The sequence below is a fragment of the Pogona vitticeps genome, chromosome 15 (assembly GCF_051106095.1).
Source record: "Pogona vitticeps strain Pit_001003342236 chromosome 15, PviZW2.1, whole genome shotgun sequence".
NCBI classification, from domain to species: Eukaryota; Metazoa; Chordata; class Lepidosauria; order Squamata; family Agamidae; genus Pogona; species Pogona vitticeps.
In genome coordinates this window covers 11373097-11385158 of record NC_135797.1, presented here as the reverse complement: position 1 = coordinate 11385158, position 12062 = coordinate 11373097, and the positions used below count along the sequence as shown (strand labels likewise).

General features: G+C 47.6%; 1 protein-coding gene across 1 annotated transcript in view; it reads right to left on the bottom strand.

The window, feature by feature from the left end:
* Positions 1-12062, bottom strand: part of CAPN1 (calpain 1) — a 45844-nt gene that overhangs the window by 5643 nt on the left and 28139 nt on the right. Inside the window, exons 8-18 of the mRNA XM_072984396.2 lie at positions 11322-11407; positions 9539-9613; positions 8896-9056; positions 7551-7726; positions 7416-7427; positions 6489-6700; positions 5615-5654; positions 5282-5347; positions 4067-4124; positions 2407-2471; positions 192-260 (exon numbers count right to left, since the gene is read on the bottom strand). Of these exons, the coding sequence (XP_072840497.1) occupies positions 192-260; positions 2407-2471; positions 4067-4124; positions 5282-5347; positions 5615-5654; positions 6489-6700; positions 7416-7427; positions 7551-7726; positions 8896-9056; positions 9539-9613; positions 11322-11407 (1020 nt within the window). The remainder of the gene's footprint in view (positions 1-191; positions 261-2406; positions 2472-4066; positions 4125-5281; positions 5348-5614; positions 5655-6488; positions 6701-7415; positions 7428-7550; positions 7727-8895; positions 9057-9538; positions 9614-11321; positions 11408-12062) is intronic.

Below are 12062 nucleotides of genomic sequence, written 5' to 3'. Positions count from 1 at the left end.
TGGGGGGGGGGGGTTATTTTGTATTTTCAGGCAGTGGATCAGTGAATCCATGGGCAGCGATCTCACAAATGGGGGGGGAGGTGTCCTGCTGTATTCACAGAAGAGCATTTCAGGTGGATGAAGAAACCTCCTTAAGAGCTAAATTGGATTTCCATTCCTCCTTTTATTTTTCATCGTAAAGGGAAACTTACCAAATAATTTCTAATCTTCGTCCAAAGGACATTGAATTCCACCAGTCCAAGCTTTCCATTTCCGTCCCTCTGATCACGGAAGGAACCGTTAAGGAGACGTTCCTGCTGAAGATTGGCAGTTTCTCCCTTTTCGTCATTCCACTGAAAAGCCATGCATTTCTCTAAATATCTAGTCGGGAGGAGGACATGCACCCCTGCGCGCGTTCTGTGCCATCACGTCAGACTTATAGACCCCCTAATCGGGTGTTTAAGGGGAGTGAGATGTTTAAGGAGTGCTTTTCCATCACTGAGCGGGGATTTGAACCCTGTTCTCCAGCGCCCTCATCACTCAACCCACTACACAACACTGCGATCTAGTTTGATAGGTTTATCTGTAATATTCACAGGTTCTGGGGTGGGTGGGTGGAATCCGTTTCCCCAGCATCAATACACTGCTGTGAACTCCCCCTCTTGAAATGCCAGGTGTTTGGGGTGGGCTTGATCTTGAACACAGAACCATCAAGTTTAAAGAACAAGGGAATCACAGACGACTAGCAATATTTTGTCCAGGCAACAGAGATAAGGTGGCTTATCTATCTATCTATCTATCTATCTATCTATCTATCTATCTATCTATCTATCTATCTATCTATCTATCTATCTATCTATCTATCTATCTATCTATCTATCTATCTATCTATCTATCTTATCTACCTACCTACCTACCTACCTACCTACAGTGGTGCCTCGCATAGCGATGTTAATCCGTGCAGCAAAAATTGCTGCTAAGCGATTTTGTCGCGATATGATTTTTAAAAGCCCATAGAAAAGCATTGAAACCCCTTCAATGCGTTCCTATGGGCTTAAAACTAACCTTTAAGTGAACATCCTCCATAGCGCCGCCATTTTCGGTGCCTCTAAAGCGAGGAATCTGTCCCAGAAAACAGCAGGCGGCCATTTTGAAACCGCTGATCAGCTGTTAAAAAAATCATCGCTTTGCGATGATCGGTAAGCGAAACAGGAACTGATCGTCGCAAAGCAAAAAAACCCCATAGGAAACATCACAAAGCGATCGCTTTTGCGATTGCAAAAAGTTCATCGCTATGCGGTTTCGTCGCTAAACAGAGCGCCCGTTAAGCGAGGCACCACTGTATCTATATATCTATTACTGGGATATGACTTATGAATGGTATGCATACAAATAGACATAAATATAAAGATACAGATGGACAGAGAAATATTTGTTTGTGTGATAAGACTACCCTTTAAAGGGCCTTCTTTCCTCTTTCTCTGCAAGATGACACATACATTTTCAAAGAACAAAGAAAATAATAAATGGCAGTCTGGCCATAAGGGAAGCTGTTACCCTTAATGAATATACAGTAAGACCCCCGTATCTGTGGGGATAGGTTCCAAGTTCCCCCCGTGGATGCGTGAAACTGCGGATAGCCACAAACTCATTCAAGAGACCACACGGAGGGCTGGGTTGCCGCAGTGGCAGCCGCAGACCGCCGAAACTGCGGACGACGGCTCCATGATAGAGAGATCCTAACGGCACAAAACCGGGGGAAACATCACATTTCTCCGCTCGGTTATCTTACCGGTTTTGTCATAAAGCTTGTTGGGAAAGGCGTGACGGTGACGGGAACTGACTTGCAGAAGACGGCAAGGCTTCTGGAGGGGCAGAGAGCCAGGATTAGATCTAATGGGCGTCATTTCCAGGAGGAAGAGAATGGCATGACTGGATGGGTGACGTCAACGGTATACAAACGGCTCAAGGGCGGATTGTTTCTCTTTCCGACCGGAGCAGGGAAGGCCTCTGGTACCCTAACCACTGGACAATCTAAACCAAGCCCAGGAGGGAACAGATGACCTCTTCCACGTCACAGTCCTCTAATTGCAGTAAAAGGTATCGATGAGTCACATTTCTATCCATTCTTTCCTCCACCGGATTCATGTCCTTCCCCCCCGGTCCCCCTTTCCCATTTCACCTGCAGAATAACCCCGTGAGATAGATCCGGCTAAGAGGGAAGGTTATCCCGTGAATTTCACGGCTGAGACTGGAACACGGGGCTCCCGAAACTTTCGAGCACGACACCGTGCCGGATTTCGTTACGCACTTTATATAGAAACCTCCCAAAAAGCCTGAAAATAGGATTATAATTCTCGCAGCTGCTTTTGTCACCAGCAACCGGGAAAAAAGAGGCCCTGTCCCCACGTTGCCTGAAGAGGATACATCCATGAGGTTCACCATGCTCCGGCAGGACTCCAGGCTGAAGCCTTTGGTGCGAAGATCTTTATCTGTGGTTCGAAACAGAGAGAGGGGAAAGTTCAGAGCAAGGGGGCAGGTGGGACAAAATCTACCACTGGTGTTGGAGCGCTCACCACCTCCCGAGGTCATGGGTTCCATTTTCGTAGCGCTCTAACAGTTAAGAATTTTTTTCCTGATACAGTGGTGCCTCGCTTAACGACGATAATCCGTTCCAGGAAAATCACCGTTAAGCGAAAACATTGTAAAGCGAAATTAAAAACCCCATTAAAACACATTGAAACCCGTTCAATGCGTTCCAATGGGGTAAAAACCATCGTACAGTGAAGATCCTCCATACGGCGGCCATTTTCGCTGCCTGTATAGCGAGGAATCTGTCCCTAAACACAGCAGGGAGCCATTTTAATTACCCGGTGGCCATTTGGAAACTGCCATTAGAAGAACATCGTTTTGCGAAGAATCGGTTCCCGGAGCAGTGAATCAATCATCGCAAAGCGAAATTCCCCCATTTAGACCATCGTTTTGCAATCATAATTGCAATCACAAAAGGATTGTCGTAAAGCAAATTTGTCGTAATGCGGGGCAATCGTTAAGCGAGGCACCACTGTATTCATCTGAAATCTGGCTTCCTTTAACTTGAGCCCATTGTTAAAAGAAAGGGTGGGCACGGGCGGAAATTCAAGAGGACTAAACAGTCATGGTGGTGGTGGATTTTGTCTCAAGACCTGAGGTTTCCTGTTGCTCTTTCTGTGTGTGTATGTCTTCCATGCCATCAAGTTGGTGACCATTCCACAGGGACAGAAGCTCACGGGGGCAGCATTTGCTGCACACACAGAAGGTCCTAAATTCCATCTCCCGCCGCTCCCCTTAGAAGGATCAGGAAGCTGAGAGGTGGGGAACTCTGGAGCGCCATGACTGGCTTGTGCAGACAAGACTACAGTGGTGCCTCGCTTTACGATTGTCCTGCATTGCAACAAAACTGCATTACGATGATGGTGTAAATGGGGTTTTTCACTTTGCGATGATTGGTTCCCTGCTTCGGGAACCGATTCTTCGCAAAACGACGATTTAAAAACAGCTGATCAGCAGTTTCAAAAGGGCCGCCAGGTAAACAAATTGGCTCCCCGCTGTTTTCTGGGACGGATTCCTCACAAGACAGGCAGCGAAAATGGCTGCCCTATGGAGGATCTTCGCTGGACGGTGAGTTTTGACCCCACTGGAATGCATTGAAGGGGTTTCAATGCGTTTCAACTGGGGTTTTTTCGCTTTACGATGTTTTCGCTTAACGGCGATTTTCCTGGAATGGATTATCGCCGTTAAGCGAGGCCCCACTGTAAATGGAATGTAAGCAGAAACGAGGCTGCTTTCGGCCTTCTTACGCCAGAGGAGCAATGAACATCAGAGGGAATTTCTGCAAATGGCAGTCCATGAAAATAACATTTCTGGGCATTTTCCCTGATGCAGGGGACCCCGACTCTCATACACAAGGATGCTGCACAGGCAAGCAAATAAAGTGTGTGAAACAGGTCTGCCCCTTGAGGTATATTTGGGTTCACCCACCACCACCTTCTGCATGCCTCATTGGAAGTTTTTTAAAAAGCAGGACCAATGTTTTCTCCAGACTTACGTTTCCCTATGATTCTGTTGAGAATCGTCTGCAATTCACGAACGCTGATTTCCATGTCCTGGAAGGAAATGCAATTCTATAAAGATTAGAAAGTCAACTCAACGTGTTTTGAAAGCCTGGCTCTTGGTCCAGCTATCCCATCGGATCTTAAAGGAGAGCCAAACCCTTGCAGGACCTCGACGTAACAGCCAGTCTCGACTTTCGTTTTGGCCATGCATGGCCGTGAACACAATTTGAAAGAGAGGCTGAATCAGGACGGTATAAGTTGCATGGCAAACTTTATAATGTGGCAAGTGAAGAACAGTTTCCAGTCTGGGGCCCCCTTCAAATGTGCCAGGGGACCCCAGAGGGTCATCTACCCCTGTCGGGAATGGCTAACCTAAATACTACAGTGGTGCCTCGCAAGACGATTTTAATTCGTTCTGCGAAAATCGTCGTCTTGCGAAAAAAAGTCTTGCGATGTTCCCTATGGGAACCTCGGAAGACGAATGAAATTTATTCATCTTTTGAGGCATCAGTCTCAGGGGGAAAACCGTCTTGCGAAGCACGGGCATAGAAAAAAAACATCTTGCGAGGCACCATAGCGATTGCAAAAACTAATCGTCTTGCGGATTAATCGTCCTGCGAGGCAATCGTCTTGCAAGGCACCACTGTACTCCAAAGCAGGCTGGTTCACACCTGGCCCTCCAGATGTGGTCAAATTGCAGCTCCTACCATTCCGAACCACAGGACAGGGAAGGTACGGATAAAGAGAGTCGCGTACCAGCAACATCTGGAAAAACACACATCTCCCTTACAGGAGAACGTTTGAGAACGATGTGTACTAAAACAAATTTGGGAAGTCCAGATGTGTACTATTTCCTGCAGGAAGCGATCAACACGTGGTCCTCTGCACACAGTGGAAATGCAACGCTTGGTATCTTTTACCATTCTGGTCGGACAGATGGGAGTTATAGTCCAGCCACATCTGGAGAGGGGCGTAAGTTCCTCTTTGGCGGAATAATTTCCCCCAGGAAAGGGCGCTGCCTTCTTGACAAGCGTTTGTCCCTTAGCGCGGCTCAAGTTCATTCAAGTTGTTCTCATCCTCCCTCGCCTTCTTGTCGAAGGAGGATGGCCCCCTCGCCCGCTTGTGGGTTTTTGCCAGTGAAGGGACACTTCTCCCGTCAAACGTTGCCTCCCCCCCCCAAGAGAAAAGAAGGTCCTATGTGCACTCACCGCGCCGGCCAACTGCTTAAAGAGCTGCTTGAAGCTGTCGTCAATTTCGCCCTCTGAAAGCACTTTCTACGGGTGGAAAAGAGAGAAGGATGGGTGTCAGGGGGTTGGCCTCAGGGGAGACCACATAGAAAAACACAACACTTAGTTTCTGCCTTTGGAGCTGGCCGGTGCTAATTGTCCCCGGTTGCTCACACAACGGTTTCATTTTATCAGATATTTTTGCGGCCACGACAGCTGAAGGCTTCTGGGAGATGCAGTTAAAAAAAGGAGCAACTTTGCCAAAGTCTAGACTCCCCACAAAAGGGTGAAACGTCCCTGCCAGAAAGTTCCTACCTCATCCGGGAGATTAGCCTGGATTTCATCGTCCATTTCCCTGTAAAAATACACGCAAACAGATGGATTTGTGTAGAGAAAAACACAAACACAGTGCAACGCAATCGCGAGTGAAGATGACGGAAAACACACTATAAAGCGAGCAGGAGGAACAAGGATTTCAAAAGCGAAACAAGAACACCTCGGACAAGTTTTGAGCCTTCAAACCGATCCACCCTTTGGGGACAGTTGTTTTTTAAATCCTGCCGCATTGAAACACTATTAATCCCAAATAGAAGGGAGGGAGGTCTCCAAACGCCTCGGGTTCTTTTCCGAAATGCGTGGTGAGAGCACTCCTGAGCATGTGCAAAGTATTTGTCTCATTTCAGAGAACAGCTACGCTTGAGCCTCGCTGAACTGCTGCCGGTCAGTTCCCACAGGGCTAGGCTTGAGGGTCAAACTGAATGCACCAGGACCTTTGTATCTGCAGGGGATTATTTTCAAGGTGCCCCCCCGTGAATGCTGAAAACCGCAGATAATAGCAAAAAGAAAAATCGTAAAAGAAAATTTCAGATATAATATTTTCACCATGTATTACCAGAACTGGCCACTTGAAGGCGGCAGAGACCATGTATCCTTCAACAACATAGCATGCTTTCTGCCTCCCTCTAGTGGTCAGTTCTGGTAAACACCTCATGAAAATATGCATTTCTAGGTTTTTTTTTTTTCTTTTAATATATTTTATATTTTCAGACCGGGGATAAGTGAAACCACCAGTACTGCTCCGACCTATACAAAGGACCTAGTGAATAAACCTGCTCTTTATGTTCTGGTTACAGACAATTGTTCCCTCATCGCCCTACCTCAACGCAGCCCCCGGACATGAATGACTTACACCGTCCCGGCTTTGTTCTCCGAAAAGACGCGGAGCACGAAATCCCCTTCCTTGTTTGGCTCGAACGTGGAAGGCACCACGATGTACTCTCCCGGGGGTAGCCGGAACCGGGTGCTGACCTCGCGCAGGTTAATGAACTGCTCGGAGCGGGCCCGCGAGGCGTTCGACAGGAAGAAGTCGCGCTTCAGGTGGACCGACGCCTGCCCCACATACTGCCGGGGAGAAAGGGGCAGAGATTGAGGTGGGGCTTTGCCTCACACAGGAACTTTAGAGAGGACGTAGGTTTGATTCCGGCCACTTCCAGATACGGAGGAGAAGAAAACCATCTGAAACCCTTAGCGTGCAGCTGCCGGTCAGAGTCTGGTGTACTAAAAACAAGACGGACCGACAGACTAGTAGAGGAACATGCTTTATTTTCCTCTTCTGTGTCAACCAGTCCTTCGTCCTTGACGGTGAGGACTTGAATTTTACTTTCACTGCCTGGAGAATCAACACCCGACCAGAAAAGACGGGTCTTACACATCGCCGAAAAAGAGCACCCAATTGGCCTGAGGTCACCCAATTGAGCTCCGCGGATGAGGTGGGATTTGAACCCAGCTCTCCTGAGTCCTCGTCCTCTAACCACAACCGCACACTGGCTCCCCCGTAGAAGCCAGCCTGTCTTAAACCGAGCGCCACCCAGATGTGTCACGAGCGACAATTCCCGTGCACGGCGGTCAGAATACTTAATCCTGAACTTAAATGGATCAAACATTCGACTCCGCGTCAGAGACGGGCCAGTCTGCGGTTCCGGGGTGCAAGCAGCAAGACCCAAACCACACATCTGCACACCTCTGTTCAGCAAAAGGAAGACTCAGCACTTCCCAGACTCCTGATCGAACAGCGTTGGCGTTACTTACTCGAGAATGTCGGGCTTTGGACACCTACCTCAGGGGGGACCTGAAGAAAGACAGAAAAGGAGGCAAATCCATAAATCAGCCAAAGCCGGAGATCGATCCAGGCCGCCAGGACTCTGCTGCAGGCAAGCCGGAAGGGCGACCCCCCGCGGCCCGCCGCGGTTACCTCGTAGACAGCGAAGCCGATGGTCTCCATGTCCTTGCCCAGCCGCCGTTCCCGGCGCCGGTGCTTCTGCATCAAGGCCAGAAGGAAGCTGCAGCCGGGCTCTCTCCTCCCATCCTCGTCCTCGTGGTCGACCTCTTCGAGGCGGATTTTAAACTGGGGGTTGATCCAGAACGTTGCTGACGAAGGCAAAAGAAAAAAAAACGGGTGGGAAAGATTCGCAACAGGGCAGAGCAAAAAGAACAAGACCCATCTGTGGCTACAGCCGAAAAGAACATTCATACCTGAAGTTTCAATCCATGGGAGGAAATTTAATCTATTTATCTTAACTTATCCCCTTTCTGCTCTCGGCCCCATGGATTTTATGACATGTAATCATTTTCTACTCTACCTTTTTTTTTTTTTGCTTTAATATTCAATTTCACCTTCCATTTTTTTTACCTTTAACTCTTCTTCTACCTGGTTCTTCTCCATGTTATTTTATATCCTTATTGTCCCCCCCCCGCTCTTGTCTTCTTTTCTTTCCTCTCCTATATCTTACTCACTTTAGCTTCTACTTCCCTAAATTCTCAATTCTTTCTCTTCTTACCGGGTCTCACCTATCTAAATAATATTTTCGGTTATATTATAGAAAATACAATAGAAAATTATTCTATTCTATTGTAGAAAATTATATATTAACATATATCTCTGATGTTTTTACAAGAACGTCCGTGCTAGGATTTTATAATGAATGTTTATTTTTTTTTGTATTTTTGTATCTTCAAGGTGGATTTTAAACTGGGGGCTGATCCAGAACATAGCTGAAGGAGGCAGGAAACAGAGTAAAAAAAGATTCACAATACAGAGCAAGTGGAATGGTGTTTACTCCCCCGTTTCTTGCATCCTGCTCCAAGCATTCGAATAGTGACATGTCCTGACTTCCTAGGTACAGTGGCGCCTCGCTAGACGATAATCCGTTCCACTGAAATCGCTGTTTAGCGAAATCATCGTCTAGCGAGAAGCATTTCCCCACTGGAATGCAGTGAAACCTCTTTAATGCGTTCCAATGGGAAAGAATCGTCGTTGTCTAGCGAAGATCGGCCATAGGAAAGCCGCTTTGCGAACCGCCGATCAGCTGTTTAAATCGCTGTCTTGCGAAGCTTAGGTCCCGAAAACACCCGTTTTTGCGAGCTGTCAAAATCGTTGTCTAGCGAAAATCGGTTTGCGAAGCAGGGACCAAACATTGTCCAGCGAAATTCCCCCATAGGAATCACTGTTTTGCGAATTGCTATAGCAGTCGCAAAAAGCCAATGTCTAGCGAAAAAACTGTCATGCGGGGTAACTGTCTAGCGAGGCACCACTGTACCTGGGAAGTTCCGACAGCCACCTGCGGTGCTTCCCCTCCTCCAGGTGCCGTCGTACAGGTTGGTGTTCCATTTCCGGATTGTGCGCGACTTCAGTGCATCCGGGGTGAGGTTGCAGATCTCCAGGCGGTTAAACTCTCGAAGGAAGTCTTGGAAGGACATCCTGGAGCCGAGGGTGATGGAGGGGAAAAGAAGAGGGTGGTGAGCCGAGAAATCACATGCCTTTATTTCGGAGGGCACATCGCAAACAGAAAACCACCTCCGTCCCGTTTTTAAGAATCCCCCCCTTTTCTCTTAGAAAGCGTCCCATTGCTAAGAAAAAGCCTTCCGGGAGAGAAAGGTCTTTGTCGAGTAGCGGAAAGAGAGGGCCAGCCCGGTCTCCTGTGGCAGGGAGTTCCACAGCCCAGGAGCAGGGATAGAGAAAAGACCGCCCTGGGTGGGTGGTGGGACGGAGAGAAAGGCCTCTGTTGAGGATTTTAAAAGCCGTGCAGTGTTTTTAAAGGGAGAGATGGCCTTTCAAGTCGCTTGGGGCCATGTCGATGAGGGCTTTATAGGTCAAGACCAGCGTAACTTGTAAAGAGAAAGAGCATGAGTGAGAAAGTTTAATAAAGGAAGCCTTTAAAAGCAAATGAAAACGATTCCTACCAAAATTCGCCATCTTCCATTTTAATTCTCAGCTGCTGTCCGATCGCCGGATCCACCACATTCCATTCGCCAGAACTGCAAAATAGGAGAGAGAGAAAAAATCCAGGAAATTGAGAATTTTATTTCAGGTCAAAGATCCCTCTTCTTGCGGAAGAAAGAGAGATCTTTGCTTCTCATTCTGCTTAGAAGTGAAAACAAAGGGGAACTCTTCAGGATGGCTGAAAATCCAGTAATAGGTTGCAATTAGAGTAGAGTTTGAAAGCTGGACAGTTAAGAAAGCGGACAGAAAAAAAATATTGAATTGTTGGAAAGGTAGCGCTGGACGAGAGCTTTCTGGATACCCGGGACTGCCAGAGAGACAAGCAGTGGGTCCTAAATCAAATCAAGCCTGAACTCTCTTGAGAGGCAGAAATGGTGAAACTGAAGCTCTCCGACTTTGGCCACCTCATGAGAAAGCGGGATTCTCTGGAAAAGACAATAATGCTGGAAAAGGTGGAAGGCAGCAGGAAAAGAGGAAAGACCCAATGTGAGATGGATTAATTCCCTAGAGGAAGCCACAGGTTTGAGTCTGCAAGGAGATGACATTTTGGGGATCCCTCTTTCACGGGATCGCCATACGTTGGAGACCACGTGTGGCACATAACCACAACAAGAGCAGGCCCCTTGAATCAGTAGATTTTAGGCAGCATTGACTCACCAAATCCAGGCTGGCTCAATGGGCCGACTCTATTTGCAACTTACTATTGGATTTTTGAAGGGAAACCCATTCTCAGTGAAAACCCCATCTGTTTTTCCTGGTTTATTTCTCATGTGTTTTGACCGGGATGAGAAACAAGTTTGGAAGAGGCTGTAGGAGTCACGAAGATCTGATCTCTAAAGGGGGGAGCTGGACGTCCAAAAGTTTTGTGTTGTTTGGACAACACGAAGTCGTAAGCAGCACGAGGGTAACGGGGACTCTTGGAGAAAAGGTGGACAGGAATTGCTCTCCAACCAGATGTGGCCCCCTCCCCAGAACACGGAGGGGGGGCCCACACGTTCCTATACCCCAAAGTACCCCAAACCTTAATCTTTGTGGTTGTTGTGGGTTTTTCAGGCTCTTTGGCCGTGTTCTGGAGGTTGTTCTTCCTAACGTTTCGCCCGTCTCTGCGGCCGGCCCCTTCAGAGGACAGCACTCTGTGCTCTGGTGTTGTTGGCTTGGGAATGGAGTATTTATGGCTGTGAGATGGGCTTTTGTCCTTTTCAGGAGATGGGTGATTAGTGTGTCTTGTTGTCGGTGTATCTTTGTGTTCACAGAATACAGTGACAGACAAACGGGTAAGCAGCGCTTCTGACTCCCACTGTGTAACAAGGTAAGACTGGATGCAGAATCCAGATACTTGGAGTCCCACAGAATCTGGTCAAGCACACGTACACACACTCACGGCTATAAAAGCGTGCGGCTTATATATTGCCCCACGGTGCTTAAAGCACTCTCTGGATGGTTTACAGTTGAATTATAAAGGCTCGACATTGCTGCCACCCCCACCACCATACGAGCTGGGTACTCATTGTACCAACCTTGGATGGATGGAAGGCTGAGTGAACCTCAAGCTGGCTACCTGAGGCCACTGGGATTGAACTCAGATCGTGAGCAGGGTTTTGGCCGCAGTACTGCAGTTTAACCACTGCACCAAATCAGTAATCTCTGCTATGCCAAGTGGGGCGACGTCCCGCACATACACACACACACACGATGCTTCAGCAACATTGGTGCAAAATTCCTCACAATGGCTGAGCCCCTTACTTGTCACTCCACGCTCCGGTCCATTCTACCTCTCCCCAGGGGTTTCGTATCCGTATCAGCTGAACCCTCTGTCCCCGATAGTTGACCTGAGGGAAGACAGAGGCAAGAAGAGAGGCCGGTTACGAGAAAATCTACTACCAAGGAAGGGGGTGACGAGTTGGCGCTGGATTTTACAGGGAGTCAAGGTAATTTTCTTAAGACTTTCCAACTGGAAGAGAAGTTTCCCAGTGGCCAGGGGTTGGAGAAGTCAGTTATGAGGGAAGGAAGGAAGGGCAGTGAGTGAGCCAGTGAAAGAAAGAAAGAAAGAAAGAAAGAAAGAAAGAAAGAAAGAAAGAAAGAAAGAAAGAAAGAAAGAAAGAAAGAAAGAAAGAAAGAAAGAAAGAAAGAAAGAAAGAAAGGGAAGGAAGGAAGGAAGGAAGGAAGGAAGGAAGGAAGGAAGGAAGGAAGGAAGGAAGGAAGGAAGGAAAGGGAAGAGAAAAATACAGGGCAATCTCTTTCTGAAAACAAAGCAAACCGTAAAACTTTCCCACAATGCCTTTCATGCATGATCAAGTTGATAAGTCTGGGTTTCAAGCAGTACTTTCTGCTTATCTCTTGGGGACATACTTAAGCTTCGCTTTGACAGAACAGAAATTTATCTTTACTGGCCATCAGGTCACAAGCCCGGCTCCTTCCTCATCAGGCTGTCTCTCACATCCAGTATCAACAAGGACGTGACTACCGAACTTTATTCTAGGTTAT